General features: G+C 56.0%; 1 protein-coding gene across 2 annotated transcripts in view; it reads left to right on the forward strand.

Annotated features, from left to right (window-relative positions):
- Nucleotides 1-25,604, forward strand: part of SHANK2 (SH3 and multiple ankyrin repeat domains 2) — a 518,956-nt gene that overhangs the window by 489,765 nt on the left and 3,587 nt on the right. For both annotated transcript variants that reach the window (XM_069471699.1, XM_069471700.1), the window contains 6 exons: nt 123-131; nt 1,184-1,204; nt 8,504-8,634; nt 10,349-10,460; nt 11,418-11,438; nt 14,154-16,560. In XM_069471699.1, coding sequence (XP_069327800.1) covers nt 123-131; nt 1,184-1,204; nt 8,504-8,634; nt 10,349-10,460; nt 11,418-11,438; nt 14,154-16,560 — 2,701 coding nt within the window. The remainder of the gene's footprint in view (nt 1-122; nt 132-1,183; nt 1,205-8,503; nt 8,635-10,348; nt 10,461-11,417; nt 11,439-14,153; nt 16,561-25,604) is intronic.

Here is a 25,604-nt window from a genome sequence, read left to right on the forward strand (position 1 = left end):
CTGCATGCCCGACTGCCCTATGCTTGGCCTCTCCATCCAGAGCCTTGTGGGTGTGGTTCTGCCTTTCCTCTTTTCTGTTGATCTAACATTGTTTTGTTTTGCATTTTTGGGCTTCTCACTAGTGGATAAAGGTAAGCAGCTCCCCCTGCTACCTGGGGCACCCCAACTGACACCAGCCTCGGGGCCTATGCAAGCTCCCCCTATGGCCACTCGGGCCTCAGCCCCAGGGACCTGGCACAGTGGTAGGCTTGGCAGCTCTATCTGCCCACCAGGCTTAGGGAGCTCCCAGCACCTTCTTAAAAGGTCTGCAAGGAACAGAGAGAGGTTCTCAGTCATTGTAGCCCAGGCTACAAGATGGGGCCTATTAGCCACCTGGGTCATGGTGGCTGTTAAATGCCATATCAGGGAGTTGCCATGGAGCCCAGGAACACCTCGTGGAAGAGGATGGTTCTGGAGCAAGGGTGGGGGCAGTGGAGATGCCCACCCCACTGAAAGCAGGGATAAGGGCTAGTGAAGGCAGCCCACTTGGGCACAGAAACAACCCCAAGCTCGGGGAGTTGATGGGGTTCCTTCCTCCTTGCTGTCCTGGACGAGGGGCAACTTTCCCGGGGGGTCTAGTGCACACTGTGGGTGATGTGGTGGACCGGGCTTCCCTGGCCCAGGGCACTGAGGCTGGCTGGGCCACCATCTGAAGATCAGCACAAGGCCTTGGTCTTCTAGAAAACAAGAGCCCCCCACAAGCTCTTACCTCATCTTCTTCAAACACAACCCCGCAAGGAAGAGCCCAGTTTCCACATGCCCCAAACCTTATGGGCGACAGAAGTGTGGATTGCCACACGTTCTCCTCTAAAGGGAGGTGGCAAGTGTCAGGCTCAGTCTTCTGAGAGGCCTCTCATGGGGCTCCCTAAGAGGGATGAGCCAACAGCTCCTCTTTATAAGGGGTGGGGCTCCAGCTCAGCCATGCAGGGTGTCCTGAGCCCACCGCTCTGGGAGAAACCACGTCCCACCTGGGCAGGCGCCCCTTCTCCTCCGCCAGGCAGGCTTACGAGCAGGGCACAGGGGAAGGAGCCACCGGGGGCCAGGCTGCTGGAGACAGCGCAGCCTGCGTCTGCAGCCGCCCTGGCCCCCGCGTGGGTGTGGGGGTGCCATCCACTGGCTCACGGCACTCCTTTCTGTTTGCAAGCCTCGGTGCGGAGGAAGAAGGGTAAGGGAGGAGCAAATGTCCGTCTAGTCCCCTGCCCGTCACACCTGTGAAACAGAAACCCCCTGTGTGACTGCCACGTGGAGTCTGTAGTGTACCACAAGCCCTGTGTTGTCACCTCCATTTCCCCAGCCCTGGAACACATCCTGTTTCCGTCTGCTTTGCTCCTGTTTGTGATTCCTCCCTGCGCATCCTGTTTCTTCCCTGAGCTGTGTCCACATTATCACGACCATGAAACCTGTAGGAACCTCTGTTCAGGCACAGCTGGGCCTGCCTCAGGCAGGTGGCCTTTGCACTCTGAGCCCCTGGCTGCATTCCTGACCCCATGTGCAGTGGGCAGAGGCTGCCTCCCTTTAGCACCCAGAAAGCCCCTACTTCCCAGCAGGCTACCCCACAGCAATCAGCGCGCCTTGCCTGGGGAGGGAAGGGAGCTGTGGGGCCCTTTGGCCACATCTCTCCAACTGCCACCCCAGGGGGAATCAGGTGGCCCCTTCTAAGTAGCTACCTGCATGTGGGGCGACTGCCCCCCTGGCTGCCAGAGACAGATACCCCAACTCAAGATCGCTTTTCCCAAGGAGCAGGAGGGAACCCTAGCACGGGGCCTTAGGCGCATCTTCGCTCTATCCCAAATGCTGGCGGGGGCGATGGAATTCCCGGTGGGCTTCCTAGGCTCCAGCACTGTGTGGAGGATTGGTAGGGGCCAGCGCAGAGAGGGTCACGGGATTACATTTCTATATGAACTCACCTTGAATCCAAGGCCAAACCCCAGCTCACCAGAACAGCCTTTCTGTTCATCATACCTTCTTGAAGACGACACCCCACCATGGGCTCCCACTCTGACAGAGCCGGCTGAGAAGAGTCTGTTGTCAGGGAGAACAGCTCAGGACCGGCCAAGGCTCCGTGGGCACCTGTGGCCTGCTTGGACCCCAGCCCCATCCACTCCACCCTCCCCCGCCAGCAGCACCTCTGGCAGATTAGAGGACAGATGCCATGGTCTGCACGGCCAGGTGGAACCCACCAGAGGACAGGCAGGAGTCCCAGAGAGTGGATATCCACATTCCATTTGAACAGCAGAGTAAACTGGCTGCAAATTTGTGATTAAATGCCCCTGGCCCCGTTGCATTAGGGGATCCAGCTGGGGCCACCCTCACGCACACAGCCAGGCCCTGAGCCTCAGCTCCTCGTCCGCACAGCGGGTGCTGCCCGTCCCCACTCCCAGTCCCACGGGATCGCACCTGGCAAGTGGGTGGCACACAGGAGCTGTGCAGCGCGTGCTCTGGCTCAGCCTCTTGAGCGGTTCCATCGTACTCCAGAAGGGCTGCCGTTGGAAAAGTCATGCCACTATGGTTGTACCAGGTTGAAAAGTGTCCTCCCAAAACTCATGTCCCCCCAGAACCTGCGAATGAGACCTTATTTGGAAATAGATCTTTGCAGATGTAACCAAGATGAGGTCACACTGGGTTAGGGTGGGACCTCCCTAAGAGGAGGAAGGACCAAGCCAAGGAACACCAGGGATTGCTAGCCACCACCAGGAGCTGCAGAGGCAGGAAGGACCACCACACTCCCCCTCGCTCCTAGAGCCTTCAAAGAGCACGTGGCCCTGCCCATGCCTCGACCTTGGGCTTCCAGCCTCCAGAATGTGAGAGGATAAATTTCTGTTGTTTTAAGGCAACCAGTTTGTCGTCACTGGTTTTGGCAGCCCCAGGAAATTAATGTAATAGCGAAACAGCTCAAATCCCAGCTCTACCCCTGCCCTAAGCTACACCCTGATTAGTGATCCCGAGTCTTCATTTCTCTGTGTCTAAAACCCCTTTATTTAGTCTTCCATTATTTACTGAGCACCTGCCCCAGTCCCCAGACACCATGCTGGGCTCAGGCCCCAGGTGAGCGACCCCCGTGCTGCCTTGTGAGTGAACCCTGGCCCAAGACAGCTGTGGGGGCGCAGGCAGAAGCCACCTGGAGGTCGGGGGGGGCGGGGGGCAGACAGGCCTCTGGCCCTGGGCACGTGGGGTGACTATGGCCTCTCCCTGCCAGGCACCTCTGCCTGCACCCAGACTCATCCCTCGCAGGCCAGGACCAGCCCACCAGCATCCAGACGTGCCCTTCCCATTCCTTCATTGCCTCTGTGGAAGATTAAGCCAACAGGCCGCCAGCTGGCGACAGCCGCTGCTTCTAACGCGTGTGGCTTTTGTCCTCTAACATCTGGTGCTGTGTATGTTCTTGTTTTCCTTTTGGAAATGGTGTTGCAGAGGAAATCCCGCATTGCACTCTCACCTGAGACAGGGCGTGGTGGCGCTGCACCTCCAGAGGTGAGCAAAGCCACAGGTTCAAGGTCACACCAGGGGAGGGAGCAGCAGCAGCACTAACAGGTCCCGCACATCTCGGCTGATACGAAGTGTCCTGTGGATCTGATTGCAGGAAAAGTGGAAGGGCTTGAGCGGCTCAGTTCTGGTCTCACTGGATGTTTCTGGAGGGTCTGGTCTGGATTGCTCTCCCCAGGATGGCCCTGAGGAGTGACTGGGGCCTGGCTCCTGGGCTCACCCTGCATGTGGCTACATGCAAAGGAACCCACAGGACACTGGACCTAGAGTCGCTTCAGTGGGATCCTGTTTTCTACTGGGGAACCAGGAGACTAGTCCTGGGACACCTTACCTCAGCATGGCCGCTGGGGGGGTTTCATTACAGTTTGGTGTCTCCCTTGTGACTTGCTGAGGGCACAGGGCACGCTGCTTTCTGCATTCTCTCAGTCAGGGGCCCTCTTACTGAAGTCAGCTCATGGACTGGGGGACCGGTGGCAGGCAGGTGACAAAGCCGCCACCTCCCCTCCCTCTGTCCAGAAGTTGGCAATTTATGCTGGTTAGCATCACATCTGTCTTCTGAAAAGAACATAAGTTTGCTTAGAGAATCAAAAAGCAGGGTTACTGCTGGAGAATTTCCATCAGCTCATTGCTAGATTGTTTAAGATTTGGCAGATGTCTAAGGATTGTTTTCAGTCACTAAGTACTTCATTTTAAGACTGCAGGGGGCTGGATTCCCTAATCCCCTTCATCCAGAGAACCTGAATAGAGACCCAATTCCTGGCTTTTATGAATCAAGCGGAATCCTTAGACGCCTAGAATGAGAAGCAGGAGCTGCAGTCTGACGGCTTCTCCCTCTGTCAAACGTGGGGCTGAGCTGAGCCAGGCCACCAGCTTCCCACTGGCCAGCGTATCCAAGAGACGAGGGCCAGGAGGGGACCCATGCAGGGATTTCCCTCTTTTCACTTGAATTGCACAAACAACACAAATTCTAAGTTAAAAAGGAACTGTGGCCCCGACCGTACCACACCAACAAACCAAGTTGCTCTCACATGTTCTGGTTCAGAAGAACGTTTGTGCTGAGGGTAGAGGCAGGAGGGGGAAGGTTTAAAACAGAGACAAGGACATCCCCAGTCAAGGTGGCCACTGCTCCAGGGGATGTGCCTTCAATAACATGGCCAAGCCCACCCCTCTGATATGGCGACTCCGATGTGAACAGCGTCCCCTCCCCTTCACTGTTCAGCCAGCCAAGACAGATCGTTCTGACAGTGACGCTAGCAATTTGCAAATAAGTGTCCTGCTGCTGTTGCCCACCAGGGCTGGGAACCCCTATCTGCATGACAGGCGCAAGGGTTGGGTGACCTCAATGCCAGCTACAGCTCCTACCTGGTCCCACGGTTTCCTGACTTTAAGCATGAGACCCTCAATGTTTTTCTCTCAAAATGGGAAGAATCCCTCCCCTACAGCCAGGTTCTCCACGGTCCCACCAGGGCAAGGCACTGTTGTTACTGACTATGCTGCCGCTGCCTCACCCAGGGCACAGCCTTCACTCCAGGTGTATTTTCAGGGTGCCTGTCACGCACCCTGAGATCCTAAGATCGTAGCCTGCTGTGGATAGGAGTGAACCAGCCCATCGGCTTTGGGGTTTGTTAATATAAAAGAAACAGACTCGTGGCTTCTGGAAGGGCCCAGCTGGAAACAGGAGCTTCTGGAAGATTTGGCTGGTTTAAATCTTAATCACAGGAGAGCTTTTCCACCCTAGAGTCCCTCACCCCGATGTGCCTAGCCCATGCCCAGGGCCTTCCCTGCAGGGCATGGCCATCTGCCTCTCACAGGTCTGGCACCTCCATCAGTGCTCAAAGCTGACAACCTTCCCTTGCCCCGGCACCCCGGCCGCCACCTTCACTCTCTGAGCTTAAAATAACTTAAAATAGAGGTTAGCCCAGGAGGGATGTCCAGGTGTTCCTGGCTCTGATGACCTCTCCCACATCTTGACAGAATCCGGCCCAGGCGCGAGCAAAAGGACAGCCCTGGTTCACCCGCTCGGCGGGGAGGGCTCCCTTCACTGTCTGCAGCCGTGCACAGGACCTGCCATCTGAAACGGCCCCATGAGATGTCTTGTTGGGCTGCAGCTGTTCTCCCCTAACTTGACGGCATGCCCTCTGGGCCCATGTTCCTGCATACCCCTCAGGCCTCGCCCTCCACTGGGGTCAGAAGAGGGGCCCAGGCCAACTATCAGGAGGGGCTGGTGGTTCCCAGAGTGGCTCGCTGCAGCTGTGGGTCATAGCTCCCTAGTGCTGGTGGGAGATCTCACCCTCCCTTTGTTGGAGGACACCACTCTGGGGGCCACCAGCAGCCACACTTCAGCCAACAGCCACTGCCAAGGGGCCCAGCTTCTAGGGACAGACCAAGCTGGTCAGTCAGCTCGCCAAAGCAGATCACACAAGCGTCACCTGACCCTGAGTGAAGGGGAACGAGGCCCGGCCAACACAGCTGAGCTGGAGAAACCTTCACAGAAAGGGGTCAGTCCCAGCCCAGACCTCCAAGGGGAAAAGCTCCTCGGAGAAAGCAAAACGTTGGGATTGTGGCAGGTGGACATGGCACATATAGCCCAGTGGTGGGGACAGGGACTCTAGCCGAGGGGAGAAGGTGGGAAGAGGCAGCTACAGGTAGCACGCGCTGGGCAGGAGGCGCTGGGCAGTAGGAGGTAGGAGCCTTGAATGCGGGTGAGGACACAGGCGGCTGCGGCTGGGGTGCACCACTGCCACGTGGAACGAGAGTCGGGTGTTTCTCCTCGCTGGGCCTGACCAGTTCCCTAAGGGGCAGATGCTTGCCATCCATAGAGCGGACAAGATGCCCCCCCAAGGAGGTGGCATCAGCCAAATCAAAGAACCAGAAGAGCTCGTGGGCCCAGAGTCACAGGAGAGGTGCCAGGAGGTGGGAGCAGCAGTGGGGCAGGTGAGCCTGCAAGCTGGAGCGCACAGCACGGGCGGGTGCCTGAGACGTGCCGGCGTCACGGCCACTAGAGCAGGACAGGGTTGGGCCTCCTTGCTCTGTGCGACTCCTCAGCGTCCTGCTGCGAGGAAACTGCAATAATGGTGCAGACCAGGGGTCAGCAAACGTCTTCCACAAAGGGCCGGGTAGTAAATGTTCGGGCTTTGCAGGCCACGTGGTCTCTTGCACATTCTCCTTCCTTTTCTTCTCCTTTTTACAATTCTTTGAAAATGTAAAAACCACCCTGAGGCCAAGGGCCATCCCACAACAGGCATGAGCCAACTCCGGGTCTAAAACACAGGCCTGGCATCAGGCACCTTCACCTGGAATTCACCACGGAAATGGTTCCTCGGGTGTCAGGGCTGTGTGCGTGTCAGCTGCTCTGTGAGGTGGAGGGGCTGTGGTGGGGATCCAGCTCCGTCCCTCAACTCCCACCCCACCCCCTTTCCTCTCCCTGCTCTTCCACTTGGGGGAGGCTGGTGCTTTAGTGTTGGGTGACCCGGAGCAGTGCTGTGGCTCTGGAGGGCTTTGCCTGTGGGTCAGGTCCTGGTGAGAAGCCGCCGTTACAAGTGACTTACACTGAGTCTTAAAAACAACTGGAAGACGTGGGCCTGTCTCCCTGGGCTCTGGTTAGTTCCCTGACTCTCATGCCAGCCTCACAGCTCAGGGTCTGAGCCCTTTTGACGGCATGCACTTCACAGGGAGCCACTGACCCCAGGAGGGGGATGAGGGTTGCCTAGGAAAAGGCCTCAGGCTGGTAGCAGAGTGTTCTCCTGGGGGGCAAGGCGAGTGCTGTGCCTCACGGGATCCAAAATGGGACGTACCCACCAGGCATCACTCTGCACTGGCTTCATCCCACCCAGTGGTATCTCAAAAGCACAGCTGGGGTTGGGTAGAGCCTTTTCCACAATGCATGTGGGGTCCAGGCATGGTAACTCACACCTGTAATCCCAGCAATTTGGGAGCCTGAGGCAGGAGGATCGCTTGAGGTCAGGAGTTCGAGACCAGCCTGGGCAACATATCAAGACCCTGTCTCTACAAAAAAATAGAAAAATTAGTCAATTGTGGTGCTCATGCCTGTAGTCCCAGCTACTTGGGAGGCTGAGGCCGGAGCACCACTTGAGCCCAGGAGTTTAAGGCTGCAGTGAACTAAGATCGTGCCACTGCACTCCAGTCTGGGCTACAGAATGAGACCCCGTTTCTTAAAGCCAAAAAACAACAAAAAAAAGCATACAGGGACCCAAAGACTGATTCTGCAGGCCTCCATGAACGGGGGTGCCTGCATTGTAACAGCCCCAGACAGACCCTGTGCCTGCTCCCGGACATCCCAGAGATAAAGCCGGGGCATCAGATAGTTCTAGGATTTGCTTCCGTTTTCAATTTAAAAAGTAAATATTTTAAATTTTTTTTATTTCTAGGGATCGCTTATAACTAAGCTTTGGCTTTCTTTTTAAAAATGGAATGTTCTATTGGGAGAAATAAATGGGGACCTCCCTGTGCAGCACATGCTCAGACTTCTGGGGGCTCCTAAACACCCGCGCTGTCCAGGTGGCCCCTGCGCTGGGCATGGGGTCCTCACACCTGGGCATCTGTATTTGGTTGCAAAAGAACCACATTTCTGAGTCTTAAAAAATTCCAAAAGTTGGTTTAGTGAATACTATCAAGAGTAAGTACCATTAATAAGAACAAAGTGATTCCACTAAAGAAACGACCGAGAGTTTCAGGACCCGGGGTGGGCTGAGCACTTCCCGAGGAGGCAGCCAAGTTGCTGGGGGTCTTCCACCCCCGCCTGTGTCAATGTGCCCCCCGCCCAGGGCAAAGGCTGGGGAACGAGACGATGCTCCAGTGGGGCGCATGTGGCAGAGAGACACGTGCACGCTCCCCACAGCGGGGCAAATGCCCACCTGCATGATTGCGGATGCTGAGTGATCGCTGCGCTTTCCTTTTCCTCACTGAGCTTCGGCCTCCGCTGACTGGGGGGCCTGCTCCAATCCCCGTGGTTATGTTGCAGATAAACCCGACGAGATAGTCCCGGCCTCCAAGCCCTCTCGAGCTGCCGAGAACATGGCTGTGGAGCCAAGGGTGGCGACCATCAAGCAGCGGCCCACCAGCCGGTGCTTCCCGGCTGTCTCGGACATGAACGTGAGTGGCCGTGCCCCCCGGGGACTGTGGGGGTGGGGCCTGGGGGGTGCTCAGCAGGAACAGAGGTGGCCACCTCAGCAGCTGAGGTTCACACTCCCTGTGCCATCCAGACAGAGCCAAATCTAAGTGGCCACAGCACGCGAGTCCAGCACAGACCCGCAGTGGAGGGCACAGCCCATGCTAGCGCCACGCCTCACCACGCATCTACCCACCACCCTGGCCTCGGCTCAGCGGCTCAATGCCCTCAGCCTCAAGGGCACCCCCCACCACATGCCCAGCTGAGGCTCTTTGAGCTCTTGGCTATGTCCTTCAGACAGAAGGGACCTTGGCTCCCCGTCCACCAGAGCACAGAAGCATTCCCGTGTGGAAGGAGTGCAGTGGCCCTTACAGGCAGAGGCCTCCGCATAAACACTGGGCCACGCGCTCTGAGATCTGGGCGACAGCCGTACTCAGAACTGTAACTGCCAAGAGGGAAGTGCCTGGGTTCCGAGCTTGCTGGGCGTACCAGGTGCCCAGCTGAGAGCAGGCGGCCCTTGCCACATCCCCTTCCCTCCAAGGACAAGGGCGTGCTCTCTGTTTTCTAGACGTAACTGTCTGTGCCTGGTACCAGATTCCAGCACTACCTGTTACTTACTCTTCTCTTTGAATCAATTTCAAATGGGTGCACTTTGTTTAATCTAGCCTTTCTTAAAAAATAACACCCACAAATAGCATAAATTTGATGTGAGTTTTATGTAATATGCATTAAAACAAACAAAACTGTTAATGATTAAAATTAAATGCCCCCCCTCACACCTCCTCCCCTCCCCTCTGGAGCTCTGCGAGGCACACCCCCACTCGGAGCGGCAGTCAGCACCTTCCTCTGGCCCTGCCCCCCACCTCAGCTCAGATGCTCCCCGACCCCTGACTAGCCTCATGGGACAGCTGCCCTTGACCCCTCAGAGGACCAGGGTCCCCTCCCTCCCGCAGCCTCAGGGCTGCAGAGCGCAGGTGAGGCTGCACCTCCACGTTGGAGTCAAAAGCTTGCATACAAATGTTGCCAGGGATCTACATCTGACGTTTTTCCAGAATCACACTGGCAACCTCAGTTTTGCAGACAAAGCCACAGCCTGGGGCAGGGAGAGATTTGGGCAGACGTTGCACAGGGAAGCTGTTTCCAAGGGGGTAAAGGGAAGCTCTAGGCTCCTCCTAGAGCAGGCCGAGGAGGGAGAAAGCTGGGGACAGCCCACTGCTGCAGACTCGGAGCCGTGTTCCAGAGCACTCTCAAAGCTCGCCCACGCTAACCGGCACCTTGGGCTCATCCACGCAGCACCCGGTACACTCTCACACACGCTGTGGGGCTGGCGCTATTAGCCCATTCTATAGGAGGAAAATAGAGGCTCCTATTTTAAGGCCTTGACTAGGTCCCACGGCACGTGGGGAGCTGGGTGTGGACCTGGGTCGGACCCACTGTGCACTGCTCTGTGCCCCTTCCCACAGGCCATCTGCTCTGGCCCCATTCTCCCAGACTCGTCTGCACAGCTAGTCTGGTGAACGGGGTCCCTGCAGAGCCCGGCTCCACGGAGCAGCGTGTGCTGTCATCTAAACAGGGCCAGAGGCTGATGCCAGCAGGAGCCGATAGGAAAGGCACAGAGAGGAGCTGCCATGACAGACTCTTTGTGACCATGGGTGGGGCTGGTCCCAGCAGAGTCTCACCCTGGGTTCTGGTTTGCAGTCCGTGTACGAGCGCCAAGGCATTGCTGTGATGACGCCCACCGTTCCTGGGAGCCCAAAAGGCCCGTTTCTGGGCATCCCTCGAGGTACGATGCGAAGGCAGAAATCGATAGGTAAGAAGCGTGACCCGCACCTGCAGAAGTTGCCCCTTGGCTTTCAAACGCAGCCTCAGAGCCCCACAGGGAGCCTGGGCCACTGGGCCCACCACAGCCGCCCTGGCACACCCACCCCCAGCAAGTCCCCACCAGCCCACCCACCGGAGGACAGGAGCCTGGGTTCACCCACCAGGTAGCCATTTGAACATCGGGTGGTGTGAAACTTCCCTACCCCCATGGATACAGACTCCAGGGTGGTTTCTCTATCCTAAAGCCAAGTCGTCTGTGAGAATACCCTTTTGGGTGAAGAGGCCACATGCCAGGAAGGAAGGCGAGGGGTGCACGGGGTGATCTAGGCCAGCCCCAGCCCACCCTGCATGCCTCAGAGTGGGCAGGCCAGTGGGCTCCCACATCCCCAGGCCACTGCCATGTTCTGGAGGATGAGCTCAACGGACACACTTCTAAGGGTGGTTGGGTCAGGTTCTTGAATTGTAATGAAATAATGTACTGTGTGTTGTAGCAAACTGCTTACCTTTCTTGTTAATGTCACAGTTATTTCTACTGACTCTGTTACAGGCAAAGGTAAACTTGACCTTTTAAGACTGTCCCTTTGTGCGATAATCCGGCACTGTCTTTCTCACGTAAATTTTCTTAGAAGCAAAGGCCCCAGGGACGCTGATGGGCTCCGCCCTGTAAAGAGCCACGCGGCAGCCCTGGGGACCTGGGCTCAGCCTGGACCCGCCCTGGGGTCACTGCTCTGGTTGTTCTGGAAACGCTTCCTGGCTGCTTGCGTGTCACTAGTTTGAGATGAATGACAGCAGGCAGTAACTAAACAAGTGACAGTGGAGGTGGTGTCTGCTGTGTGTAAAACCCACCCAGCGCCAGCGAGCTCAGGGCCGCGGCAGAGCTGCGTATGCGCCATGTTGAATCCCTGGCTCTTTTACTGGTTAATAACAGTCGATTTCCTCCTGTCAGACAGCAGAATCTTTCTATCAGGTCAGTGAATCCTTACAGTTTGGAATCTGTAATTTGAATGTAACCTAATTTACTTTATAAGGTGTATTCCTAAATTATTACTCCTTGGGAACGGAACTGTCGGGCAACCAACATGCAGTGAGTGGCCGATGCAGAATGCCTTTAGCAACCATCTTTGCGATGCCAAAAGATCTTCCCACAAGGAGTATGCTAAATTTGGAATACCCTTATCAAATGGAAGTTTGCATTGGAATAAATTATTGTAGTTTGTCCTAGGAATTTTTTTTTTTATTTCAAGTAATTTATTTTGAAAAACCTGCATGCCCCTGACGTGCGATCCTGCGTGTCTGTCAGTGTGTATGTGCGTGCCTTGCCCCCTTCCCCTGGAGTGCCTTCTGTTACTGTTTCTGTGTCTTGGACTGTTGAGCAGTCTGTACAGTCACACCCAAGCGACACACCCAGAGAACCCTCAGGCCACAGCCTCAGCCACATCCTCACATGCTCAACACCCACAGGCTTTCACTGGGGCAACTCACGGAACCTGACTTTGACTTTGCCAAGTCAGCTGAACCTGGACCCTGGTCAGTCACAGTCGTGGCAGCCTGCTGCACCCTCAGCCCCTGCTCCAGAGGGTCTTAGATGGGACCAGTTCTAGAGCTCCCATGATAACCCAGAGGGGCTCACTGAGGCCCCCTCACCCGAGGGTTTGCTTGGGATCCTGCTCCCGGCTTGGGCTGGAGTCTTTGATTAAAGAGAAGATGAGGGCTCCCTCCCCTCAGGGGCATGATCCAGAGCCAGTGCGACCCTTCCTCTGAGCTGGCCACACACAGCCATCCTTCCCAGGACCCAGGGAGCCCCGACACACACAGAGCACACAGTGTGGTCCACAGAAGTCAGGCAACAAAACAAGTTCATATCACCCTAGAAGATACCATCACAGTGACACACAGGGCCACCAGCAAGCAGATGGCTCTGCTGATGGGTAGGAGGCCTCCCTGCAAGTCTGGGCAGGATCAGAGCGAGCAGAGTCCTTGGCACTGCCACTATCTGTGCCACAGAAGCAGCCGCAATAGCACCTACAGCCCTGTGCCTTGTGCCCTTTGCCCTCATTTCAGATGAGCAGGTGACCACCTCAGCACCCTCAGCCCTAAACCCTCACCCAGGGGCCATTACCAAGCCTGAAAGGGCATGGACAGATGCCTCCTAATCTAGACAGACTCTGCCCCAACAGGAGAGCAAAAGCACACACACATGCAGCCCCAAGGACGTCAGCTGCCCTCCCTCAGCACCCTCTCTCGGGATCCTCACGGCACCCACACCACACACGCGCCCGGGGGAGCACCGCAGCAGCAGCGCACACTCACTGCACCCTGGTGCACACGCGCCCGGGAGAGCACCGCAGCAGCAGCGCACACTCACTGCACCCTGGTGCATACGCGCCCGGGAGAGCACCGCAGCAGCAGCGCACACTCACTGCACCCTGGTGCACACGCGCCCGGGAGAGCACCACAGCAGCAGCGCACACTCACTGCACCCTGGTGCACACGCGCCCGGGAGAGCACCGCAGCAGCAGCGCACACTCACTGCACCCTGGTGCACACGCGCCCGGGAGAGCACCGCAGCAGCAGCGCACACTCACTGCATCCTGGTGCACACGCGCCCGGGAGAGCACCGCAGCAGCAGCGCACACTCACTGCATCCTGGTGCACACGCGCCCGGGAGAGCACCGCAGCAGCAGTGCACACTCACTGCACCCTGGTGCACACGCGCCCGGGAGAGCACCGCAGCAGCAGCGCACACTCACTGCATCCTGGTGCACACGCGCCCGGGAGAGCACCGCAGCAGCAGCGCACACTCACTGCATCCTGGTGCACACGCGCCCGGGAGAGCACCGCAGCAGCAGCGCACACTCACTGCACCCTGGTGCACACGCGCCCGGGAGAGCACCGCAGCAGCAGCGCACACTCACTGCATCCTGGTGCACACGCGCCCGGGAGAGCACCGCAGCAGCAGTGCACACTCACTGCACCCCGGTGCACACGCGCCCGGGAGAGCACCGCAGCAGCAGCGCACACTCACTGCATCCTGGTGCACACGCGCCCGGGAGAGCACCGCAGCAGCAGCGCACACTCACTGCACCCTGGTGCACACGCACCCGGGAGAGCACCGCAGCAGCAGTGCACACTCACTGCACCCCGGTGCACACGCGCCCGGGAGAGCACCGCAGCAGCAGCGCACACTCACTGCATCCTGGTGCACACGCGCCCGGGAGAGCACCGCAGCAGCAGCGCACACTCACTGCACCCTGGTGCACACGCGCCCGGGAGAGCACCGCAGCAGCAGCGCACACTCACTGCATCCTGGTGCACACGCGCCCGGGAGAGCACCGCAGCAGCAGCGCACACTCACTGCACCCTGGTGCACACGCGCCCGGGAGAGCACCGCAGCAGCAGCGCACACTCACTGCACCCTGGTGCACACGCGCCCGGGAGAGCACCGCAGCAGCAGCGCACACTCACTGCATCCTCGTGCCTTTTCTGTTCTTTTCTTTCTTTTTGTTCTGGCTCAGAATGGGCCACAGAACTAACCACTGGGCATCGTGGCTTGTGCTGTGTTTCATGAACAAGTGTACATCATCTGACTGTGTGAGTTTGTGGAACTGTAGTATACGGCACAATCCTAGAAACTTAGTGGGGTTTTCTACTGTTGTGATTTAAAACTGTTCTCTACTTGTAGGAATAACAGAGGAAGAGCGACAGTTTCTGGCTCCTCCAATGCTGAAGTTCACTAGAAGCCTGTCCATGCCAGACACCTCCGAGGACATCCCCCCACCACCGCAGTCTGTGCCCCCGTCTCCACCACCTCCTTCCCCCACTGCTTACAACTGCCCTAAGTCCCCAACTCCAAGAGTCTATGGGACCATAAAGCCCGCGTTTAATCAGAATTCTGCCGCCAAGGTGTCCCCAGCCACGAGGTCTGACACGGTGGCCACCATGATGCGGGAAAAGGGAATGTTCTACAGGAGAGAGTTAGACCGCTACTCCCTAGACTCCGATGACCTCTACAGTCGGAACGCTGGCCCCCAGGCCACCTTCCGCAATAAGAGAGGCCAGATGCCCGAAAACCCATACTCAGAGGTAGGGAAGATCGCGAGCAAAGCCGTCTACGTCCCTGCCAAGCCCGCCCGGCGGAAGGGGATGCTGGTGAAGCAGTCCAACGTGGAGGACAGCCCGGAGAAGACGTGCTCCATCCCCATCCCCACCATCATTGTCAAGGAGCCGTCCACCAGCAGCAGCGGCAAAAGCAGCCAGGGCAGCAGCATGGAGATCGACCCCCAGGCCTCGGAGCAGCCAGGCCAGCTGCGGCCTGACGACAGCCTGACCGTCAGCAGTCCCTTCGCAGCCGCCATCGCCGGGGCCGTGCGTGACCGAGAGAAGCGGCTGGAAGCCAGGAGGAACTCCCCGGCCTTCCTCTCCACAGACCTGGGGGATGAGGATGTGGGCCTGGGGCCGCCTGCCCCCAGGACACGGCCCTCCAAGTTCCCCGAGGAGGGCGGGTTTGGCGACGAGGATGGCGCCGAGCAGCTGTCGTCCCCAGTGCCAGGGGCAGCGCCCAGGGAACCTGAGAACCATTTCGTGGGTGGTGGCGAGGCCAGTGCTCAGGGTGAGGCCGGGAGGCCACTGAATTCCACATCCAAAGCCACAGGGCCCGAGAGCAGCTCGGCGGCGCCCCCCAAGAGCAGCAGCGCAGCCGGCCCTGAGAATTACGTGCATCCGCTCACAGGGAGGCTGCTCGGCCCCAGCTCCCCACTGGCCCTGGCGCTCTCTGCACGGGACCGAGCCTTGAAGGAATCCCAGCAGGGACCCAGGGGGGAGGCCCCCAGGGCTGACCTCAACAAACCTCTTTACGTCGACACCAAAATGAGGCCCAGCACAGAAACCGGCTTCCCTCCGGTCACCAGGCAGAATACCCGGGGGCCCCTGCGGCGTCAGGAGACGGAGAACAAGTATGAGACTGACCTGGGCAGGGACCGGAGAGGCGACGACAAGAAGAACATGCTCATCGACATCGTGGACACGTCCCAGCAGAAGTCGGCCGGGCTGCTGATGGTCCACACCGTGGACGCCACCAAGTTGCACGACTCCCTGGAGGAAGAGGACGAGAAAGCAGACGTGGACATGAAGCCGGACAACTCGCTGTCTGAGGTGCCAGAAGGTGTTTCCGAAACCGAAGGTGCTTTACAGATCTCCGCTGCCCCTGAGCCCGCCGCCGCGCCCGGCAGAACCATTGTGGCGGCCGGCTCCATGGAAGAGGCGGTGATTTTGCCATTCCGCATCCCTCCTCCCCCTCTGGCATCCGTGGACTTGGATGAGGATTTTATTTTTACAGAGCCATTGCCTCCTCCCCTGGAATTTGCAAATAGTTTTGATATCCCCGACGACCGCGCTGCTTCTGTCCCCGCTCTCACGGACTTGGTCAAGCAGAAAAAAAACGACACTCCTCAGTCCCCTTCATTGAACTCCAGCCAACCAACCAACTCTGCAGACAGCAAGAAGCCAGCCGGTCTTTCAAACTGTCTGCCTGCCTCATTCCTGCCACCCCCTGAGAGCTTTGACGCTGTCACCGACTCTGGGATTGAGGAGGTGGACAGCCGGAGTAGCAGCGACCACCATCTCGAGACGACCAGCACTATCTCCACAGTGTCCAGCATCTCCACCCTGTCTTCTGAAGGCGGGGAGAACGTGGACACCTGCACAGTCTATGCAGATGGGCAAGCATTTATGGTTGACAAACCCCCAGTACCTCCTAAGCCAAAAATGAAGCCCATAATTCACAAAAGCAATGCACTTTACCAAGATGCGCTTGTGGAAGAGGATGTAGATAGCTTTGTTATCCCCCCACCCGCCCCCCCACCCCCACCGGGCAGTGCCCAGCCCGGGATGGCCAAGGTCATCCAGCCAAGGACCTCTAAGTTGTGGGGCGACGTCACAGAGGTCAAAAGCCCAATTCTCTCAGGCCCAAAGGCAAATGTTATTAGTGAATTGAACTCAATCCTGCAGCAAATGAACCGAGAGAAATCGGCAAAGCCGGGGGAAGGTCTGGATTCACCAACGGGAGCCAAGTCCACCAGCCTCGCTCCAAGGTAAGTCCCGCGGTCGGCTCAGGCACACGGTGCTCTGGTGCACACTGTCCAGGGCTGACCGGGAAAGCCCTCGGGGAGCAGCCCAGGTGGACGTGAAGAGGGGATCCGTAAAGCCTCTTGTGTTGGCCACATCTGTTACCCAGTAACCGTGCTTCTTTTTCTCATGCTCCTGGACTCTGAGACAGCAGAGTGATGACCACAAGCATCCCAACAGGACGTGGTGCTCCCTCGTACAGACGTGTAAATGAGGTCGCACAAAGCCAGCTCCACCTTGGCTTCTAAAGAGAAGCTCTGCTCTCTCCTCTGTGCCCTCCACATCTTTGCCAGGACCACCTAAAAGGCCATTTAGAGCCACACCAAGGCCCAACCAAGCTTGGTTGCAGGAGCCACCACGCCAGCTGGGGGGCAGGCGGGCGTCTGCACGTGTGGGTTCTTCTCCCCTCCCTCGCGGGCAGGTCTGAGGGCCAGGGAGGTGCTGGGCTGTGGCTTTACTGGGAACTTCAGAGTAAGATGCATTCCTCCCTGGCAGCCCCTCCTATGCCAGGGGCAGACGCTGGGGAGGAAAAGCCTCCAATTGTCCCAAGTCGCCACTCAGAGCATCGTGTGGGGTTTAAGTTGTTTCCATTGGAACTGGAGGGGGAATAAAGGAGGAGTCATTTCTAAGCCCAACCTGGAGGCCCCGCCTGAGGCTCTGTCTAGTACGGGCCCTCAACTGTCTGCAGCTTCTGGGTAACTGCCACCGGAGCCCCACCTGCTCCCGAGATCGCCAGAGACGTGCGCCACTTTGCTGTTCCCCAGACAGCAGTGCTCTGCCATCTCCCCCTCTGATGTTTGATCTCGGGTTTCATCATTTTGACTAATGAAGTCTTTCTTCATACTCCTGCTGGGCAGGCATTTGAGTCAAACAACTAAGTCCGTTAATCAGTGATACCACACTACAGTGGGGTCTCGAGAGGCAGGCTGAGAGCCACAATTTTCCCAGCTGTCTTCAGTGTGGACGTAAATAAACTACTCGATGGTGCCCATTACTCTCAGAGGAGTATTGACGGGCGGCCTTGTTAGAGAAGACGTTGACACCGCTGTCTTTGAATGAGGCACCCGCCGCCAGCTGTGACATTCACGTAGTACCTCCAGTTGAAGAGAAATTCTTTAAAAATTCCCTATTTCTGGTAGACATATGTACATACGTAGCTACAAATATTAATGTTATATACTCAAAAGTCTCAAGGAAATCTTAAAAGCCAACTAGTTTTGTCCTATCCCATTACATAATGATATGGTTCTTTAGTCATTACATTATGTGAAAATAACAATTAAGAGGACTTAGTGTTTCACATTTTACAACTTTCACATGGGTGAATAATCCCTAGGGCGACTGGGGAGCTGGGAGGTGAGTAGTAACTAGATCCATTTTTAAGCGAGGCTAAGTGGCTTGTCCACGTGCACGGCCAGTAGGAGATGGAGCCAGGACTCAGGCTAAGGTCTCTGCCTCCTGCTTCCCATGTTAGCAATGTCTACAGTAAGGACAGCGGGAAGGGCGCGATCCCAAGGCTGGAGGAAGGAATTCACTGTTCAGGCCAGTGGGGCGGCCTGTAGCGAGCTGCGACCCCCAAGCACTCCCACCTGGTGAGTGCAGGGACCTCTTCCACGGGCCCCTCTCTCACAGCAGCTGGATAGCTCACCCCCTCTGATCACTTTTGGGCTGGACGAGCTCCTGGGGTGCTCACAGAGGAGGATTCCAACTTGCACATGTCTCTAGGGCTTCCCTGCCCTGCATTTCTCTAGGTGACGCTAGGCAGGAAGGGGCTCAGAGCAGGCATCACGGGGCAGAATCCTGCTGGATTTCTTAAGGAGAATAGCTGCGTGACCACCTCCAACTGGACTGGTGCGTGGTTGCCGGGGACAGCCACTTCCCAGCCATCCTGGCATTTATAATGCAGCTCACTTACAATAAGATCATTAGCTGACACCTGTTAAGCACTCACCAAATGCCGGGCATCGTGTGCCACGGGTACCATGGAGGCAGGGCCTGTGCTCATGCAGACAAGGAAACGGAAGGTCAGAGTGCTGAAGCCCCCAGGGCCAGGGGTGCTTCATTGGAAGGCACAGAACTAGCCCTGCAACTGGGCTGGCTCGGGGTCAACTCCTGACCTCCGGCAGGAGGCAGGGATCACCTTGGAGGAAAGGCCAACTATCTAACTGAACGTCTGCAAGGCTGAGATTGCCGAGGGCAAGACAGCTCTCAGGCATTCTAACTCCCCTTGGGCTGGGCTGAGCACCATGGCTCTTTGGTGACTCTATGGCTAATGACAGGCAGGCTTAGTCACTAGGGTCACCCGCGCTGCCAAGCTCCCAGAGGTCATGTCTGTTCCTCCCTGCTACTGGCCAAGGATTATACTCGGAGTTGGATCAGGCACAGGATGGCCCTGTGGATGGGGCCAGAGGATGAACATGGAGGTCATTCACTTTAGACACTGAACAAGGCACTCTAATCCTTGCTCTTTGGATCTTACAACCTCACCATGTTGAGCGCCTGAGGGAAGACCATAGTGGGTATGAGCTGCAGCCAGAGGATATGCTGACAAGGGTAAATTGGAGTGACAGCACAACTACCAGTGAGTCCAGGACAGAGTTACGAAGGCGTAACGAAGCGCTCCCCTAGCCCAGAGCGCGTCTTTCTCACGAACAAGCAGCACTCGACTCCACTACTCCGCTTTTCCCGACGCAGATGTACCCCTGGCACGTCTCATTGCTGGGGCGTTGCCTTCGTTATTAGGCCTGGTATCTGCCCATTTGGATCAGACAAACCCGGTGTGCCCCCAGCTGGGGCTCACCACCCCTTTAAATACATCTAAAAATTAAAAGCTGTGAATGGCCATGGGCAAAATGAGACACGAAATTGGATGAAGGGAATTCCTACTGAGGAAAAAGAAATGAGTTTTTCTAGGGAAAATTGAAAGCCGGCCATGCCTTTTGAAACGACAAGCAGTGGTGCAAAAATCCATTTCCACAGGACCAAGTTTTGATTGTCCAAGAAAGGGACAGTTTCAGAGTTGTTCCACAGCTACTCGTTCACTAAGTGGGCAAAAACCCCAGCTGAACTTGACCCTTTTAAAGTTACTTTCACCCTTGGATGCTTTCTCAACAACTCTGAGGGGAGATTGTTTTCTTTTTACTTCTTGCTAGAACCCAGGACAGGATCGAGGGAAGAAGAAGAAAATTACATGACTAGATCCTTGCTTTCTTGGGCACATTTGATTTAACTTGAGCAACGAGTGTGTTTCTGCTGCTAAAAGCTCTTCCCTGAAATCAGGGATGACGTGGAATTTGGAGATGTCTTGATTACAAATATGTTGTTGAAAGGAGTCCAGTCAAGTAGTTTTCTTTAGTACGTAACGCTAGAGGCATCTCTTAGGCCTGGTCTAAAAACACCCCGCCAAGAATGGAGTCAGCAGTTCCGGGAAAAGCGTCCGGTGGCCACCCAGCCTGATCATCCAGCCAGGAGGTAATCTCACCTTGAAGGGAATAAGGGATTAGCAAACCAGATCAGTGAAGGAAGCAGTGGTCTGGGGAAAGCGTAAGTCTCCATGGAGAATCAGTGGACTCTCCCTCTGCAGCCACTAGCCTGTGGGCTTCCCTGCCCACCCCCCGCCCCACCGCAGTACTGCTGGCTGGGGGTCCCAGCACAGGATCCTGGTGCTCTGCTGCCCCTGCTCAGAGCTAGAGTCAAGAGCTCAGAGTCAAGAAGGTGAACCTGTAGTACCAGCGACAGCCTGGAGCTCTCACACTAGAATGGGCGTGTGAAAATACTAGCCCCAACTACAGTGTCCTTCACTTGCACTGTGCTTTTTACTTTTCAAAGACCTTCAGTAATCTACTGATGCACTTGATTTTCACAAGCCTGGAGGTGTTAGGCATTGACTGGTGTTCTCGCCATTTTGTGGACCAAGGAGCAGGGCACTTGGATGTTTTGGTTACAGTCACGGAGCCAGGTGCAAGCAAGTTTTCCAGGTGCAGACCTGGGAGACCACTGGACACTCAGTCCTGGGGCTTGGATCCACGGCCCAGCCCCATGGTGCCCTAGTTCGCTGAACTGCTGCTTTCTAGGGTGGAGAGTAACAAGAATACATCAAGAAGGACGCCTGGGCCCTCCAAAGTGAGGCAGCAGAGTCTGTCATTCATCATTCATTCAACAAATAGTTATTGATTGCCACTTATGTGCCAGGCAGCATGAGCCCAGAATTTATCACTGAACAAGCAAAACATTCCAGGTCTCTCTTCCCTTGGGGAGCTCAAATTCTTGAGAGGAGACACGGGTGATAAATAATGAACAAGATAAACCCCAATGTCACAAATGCTGCCAATAAGCTAGGAGGTGCTAACAGGTTAGAGTGACCACGTGCAGAAAGGAGCTGACACTCTTTAAGGAAGTGACATTTGAATGACCTGAAATACAAAAAGGAGCTAGCTATGCAGAACACCAGGCACGGGCAGCCCAGGCACAGGCCTGCACTCTAGAGACAAGCAGGTACGTTCCAGGGATCAGTGCCTCAGGAACCCCAAAAAAGACAGCACAGTTCGCCTGGCTTCTATGCTTTGACCCAAAATAAACTAGCTACGACCCAGGAGAGCTAAGCATCATTTCCCCCGGCTTAATTGAGATATAATTGACAAATACCAGACACTAATTTTACAGCAAAATAATCTGTTGTTCTTTGTCAACACATCCATGGAAAAGGTCAGCTTCCCTTTCACCCTGCGTCTGGGGGGCAGCAGAGCAGTGAGTGCAGGCTATGGGGGTCCCGTGTGGCTTCCATCAGAGGGCACGGCATATGCTGGTTCCCCCAGGGTCCCCTCTAGATCGCCAGCCTTTCTGGTGGGTCCAGAAGGGACCTTGAGACTGGCCTTCACCTTTCGAAGGCATGGCTAGGCTTAGGGGAGAATATTCCTCCCTGGAACTCTGGGTACAAGGGGCCCCTGCAGGGGGTTCGGGCTGCCTGGGGGCTTCGGCCCACTCCCAGAACAGCCACTGTCAAGGCCCCAGCTTCCGTCCCTGTGCCCACTGACTTGCAGCACCTGCCTCCCCTCCCACCCGGTGCCTCCGGCTCTTCACCGGCTCTCGGCAATGTCATCCTGAGCACCTCTTGATTTTAAAATAAATCAATTTGGGTTGTTAAAAAATGATCTCTGCCCAGCTGGTCCCAGAGCAGACTTCAAAGCAGACTCAATAATAGAAGCTGCCTAATGACAGCTTTATAATCTCAGCACTGTCAGGGTGGTTTTATCATTTCACGGCACCAACTGAAACATTAAGATAATGTCAGTGAATGAAGCTGTAGATAATTTGGTGAACACTGGTTAGAGTGTGTTTTCCCTAGACTCGTATTTGGAAGGGGCCAGTCTAGTCTGGTGGGAGCACCTGTCCTTGCACATCAAAGGTCAGGTCTCCAATCAGATGCTTCCTTCCCATTTTGCACATGAGACGCATTTGGCAAGAACATATCACAGGGTGACCATTTCCCCCTGAAAGCTGGGTGCCTTCTTGATCCTAGATGTGGACCTCCTAGCACGGAGACCTGGATTCCCAGGATGGCCGCTGAACCCAGGGCAGCCCACCCGACTCCCGGGTCCGGCTCTGTAAGCTTGGTCAAGTCACTTAGCCAAGTGATCTGGGAAATGGACATAAAATCCCTTAACTGTTCATTCAGCAATGATTTATTACGCCCCACTCCGGGCCAGGCACTGAGGACTGAAGACAGACCAGGGCCCCTCAGAGCGCTCAGAGCCCGCGGATGGCAGCGAGGCCTGAGTGTGCAGACAGCTGCCGAGATGGACATGAAGCACACAGTACAAGCGAGCGGTGCTGACTCCGCTCCCGACACTGAGGCTCCGGGCACACGGCTAGCGGCTCAGCAGCCCCAGTTCCGAGTCTTCAGTGCCCCACTTACCAGGAGGCTATAAAGACAGCATAACTCAACTGGAGAACAGTCTGGAAATCAGGGCTATTTTACATGCAGGATGGTGGCTCGTCACTAAAACGCAGACGTGTGACTTGGTGTGCGGGGAGAATTTTATGCTGACAGGACTCTGGACCCAGCACCAGGGCCGGGCTCCTGCCAGGCAGCCTGTGTGGGGGACAGAAGGAGCAGGCCCAGTGAGCCACGCCGAACAGCCCCTGGCCCACTGTCAGTTATTGTCCACCAGCCAAACCGGATTTGTAAACACAGTGCACAAGCCGCCTGCCCGTTACTTCTCCCACCCCATTTAACTTGTACTGGCTGATGGATTAACAGCACATTTCCGAATGTCTCAATTACCTCTTGATTTTTTTTTAATTCTCATGTTTCTATATGGATTTGATTTAAAAGGCAGGCTAGAGAGTGAGAGTCCAAGAGAGGGTGTGTGTGAGTGTGTATGCGTCTGTTCTAAATCAGAGCATCAGATTCCCATGTGTTCCGCCTGGGAACCCAGTGGTTGCTTAGCAACGTAAGGATCTGTGCAACCGGGAGGATCCAGTGAACACGGGTGTGATGAAGCAGGAGAGAATCGCGCACTGAGGAGCAGGGCAGGGTGGGCCAGCCCAGACTCGCTGGCCGTCCTTTCCTGTAGGCATGTTGGGCGGGGCACCAGCAGGCCCCGGGCACGTGGCCAGGATCTGCCCGCCCCCGTGATTAGCTGCTGGCTGTCCCTCATCTCGTCCCCGTAGGGTGGCCTCGCCCCCCCCCCCCCCACTGGGAATGTTGGTTTATCCTCCCTAAGCTGCAGAAGAGAGAAGACGGCTCAGGCCCCGAGTTAGGGAATTAGCAGTAAGCTGGTTCTCAGAGGGCTTCAGGCAGAGGCTAACAGCATTCCAATGTCACTGTTTTCTCTTTCTTAACTTTTTCCGGGATATTTTTCTTCTTTTTAAGTGAGTTACAAAATCCCAAGCCAAAGAAGGCAAAGTTGTTATTTTCCTGTTCTAAATATGAAAGTGATGCCCATATTGGTTTTCAAAGTGGACCTGCAGAAGGGACCTCCTTGGACGGATTCCCAGCCAACGTCTGTGCCACTGTTTTCATTCCATCCATCGAAAGATGCTTTTTTTTTCTTTCTTAATTTTGCAGTGTTGTCTCAAGTCATTGCATTTTGTCATTTTCATTTGCTCCCATGATGGGTGTTAACAGAAGAGGGTCATGCTGAACAGAAGTAAGTGCCGCCTGCAGTAACACTGCGTGTTCTCGTGTGTGCCACTGTCTTTCGCTCCTGCTGCCCAAGAAGGTGTTTGCAGAGCCTCCTCTTCACTTCCCGCACACACACCTGCCTGTAGAGCCCTTCCATGCCTGGGACTGGTTGGGGTATTTCCACAGTGAGGCTGGCATTGCTGCCATCCCTGGGCCAGAGACACCAACTGTTAAACACTGCCCAGGTTTGTAGCAGTCGCTGTCACTTGGGGAATTAACCTGCCTCTGCTTCACAAGCCTAATGAGCAACAGGGCTGCTCCTCAGCTGTGCTGCCTCAGTGGATCTACCTGGAGCCAGGGTCATGGGCACACTTCACCAAGCGAAGTCAGCTTCAGAGAAAGTACCTCCCCCACCCCAGTCATATCTGAGCAAATGTGTTCTTGTAGGATATTTTCCCACTTAACGAAAAGCATGCCTTCTTCCCCAAAGGTCTTGGCCCTAATTAACACCACAAATAGCCTCTGAATGCAGTGGCTTCACACTTCCTCATCTTATTTCAATCATCTTATTTTACCAAAGTGAAAAAAGTGAGTCTTCCCCAAAACGTACACACCTTATGGCTGTGGCGCACAGAGACAGGCCATCTTGATGGACACACCACGACACTCCCTACCAGTTTTAGCTTGCTCAGGTTGGAACTGGGGCAGATCTTCGTATCCTACTTGAGCACCAGAGTTTTTTCTCATATCCTGTGTCCGCAGCCCACCTCTCTCCTGAGAAGCTAAATCTAGACACCAGAGAGTGCTGGCCTCTTCCCCTGCACGTGAAGCCCCTCTGGGCTCCAATTTCTTGATTTTGAACAACTGAGCCTAAAAGCAGTGGCAGAGTCCTCAGTCTCACCTGCGGCTGCCTCATACCTGTTGGTGTACACAGTCCACCAGCACAACCAGTGACGGGCACCCCCTCGGGGGGAGGGGATGGGCAGGCTCCAGGTAGGTAGCAAGTCCTGTTGGTAGCAAGTCCCCCCTGGGGCACCCAGCTCTCCAGGAAACTGCATGTGAGCACTCCGTGGGTGGAGGTGTGCCTGGCCCAGCAGTGTGCACCTACCAGCCCCTGGAAACACTTCTCATGACAGGATGGACGCTCGAGTCCACAGCACTAGCCCCTATTCAGATCCGCTCTTTTCCTTTCACGGTGGAATATTCTATACCTGGAGTAACAAGGACTGACATCAAGTGGGGAAGTGTCACAAGGCTTGGAGGCGCCTAGGTAACTGATTGGTGGTTTTACCCAAATACACATCAGTGATAAAGAAAACAAACAGCAGCAAAAGGAACAGTCGGGAGATGGGCAGACCAGACTGGCAGCCTCGCCTGTCTCCAGCGCACTCCCTTCGATCAGCTTCCATGCAGGTCTGGCCCCTTAGCCTTTTGCACGTCCTGGAAGAAAAACCAGGGCCTAAACAAGTGGTTTCTAAAGTCCAGTGTCTATCAGAATGTCTGGGGTTTGGTTAATTGCAGGCACCGGGTCCCTGTCCCCAGCCATCCTATTTCAGTAGGTTCGAGAGGGGCTCAGGAATCCTCACTTGACCAGTGTCCTGGATGATTTTTAGAACTGCTGCTGTAACTGGGCAGCAGCAAATCCCCAGCGACAGTCAAGATGCAAACTGACAAGACTGGCTGGCAGCAGACTTGCAGGGCTTCGGTCTTGTCCCTGGGGAGTCTCCCCACACAGCGGCATCTCAGCTGCCGGAGCGCTCCTCTCGTCCACGACCCTTCCACTGAGACACCGTGGCCGCCCGCCTTCACTCGCAGCCACGGTGCCGCTCCCATGCCGCTCCCTGCACTGTCCAGGGCACTTCCTCCCAGCTGTCCCGCCACTTA

This window comes from Eulemur rufifrons, chromosome 6 (assembly GCF_041146395.1).
Source record: "Eulemur rufifrons isolate Redbay chromosome 6, OSU_ERuf_1, whole genome shotgun sequence".
Taxonomy (NCBI): Eukaryota; Metazoa; Chordata; class Mammalia; order Primates; family Lemuridae; genus Eulemur; species Eulemur rufifrons.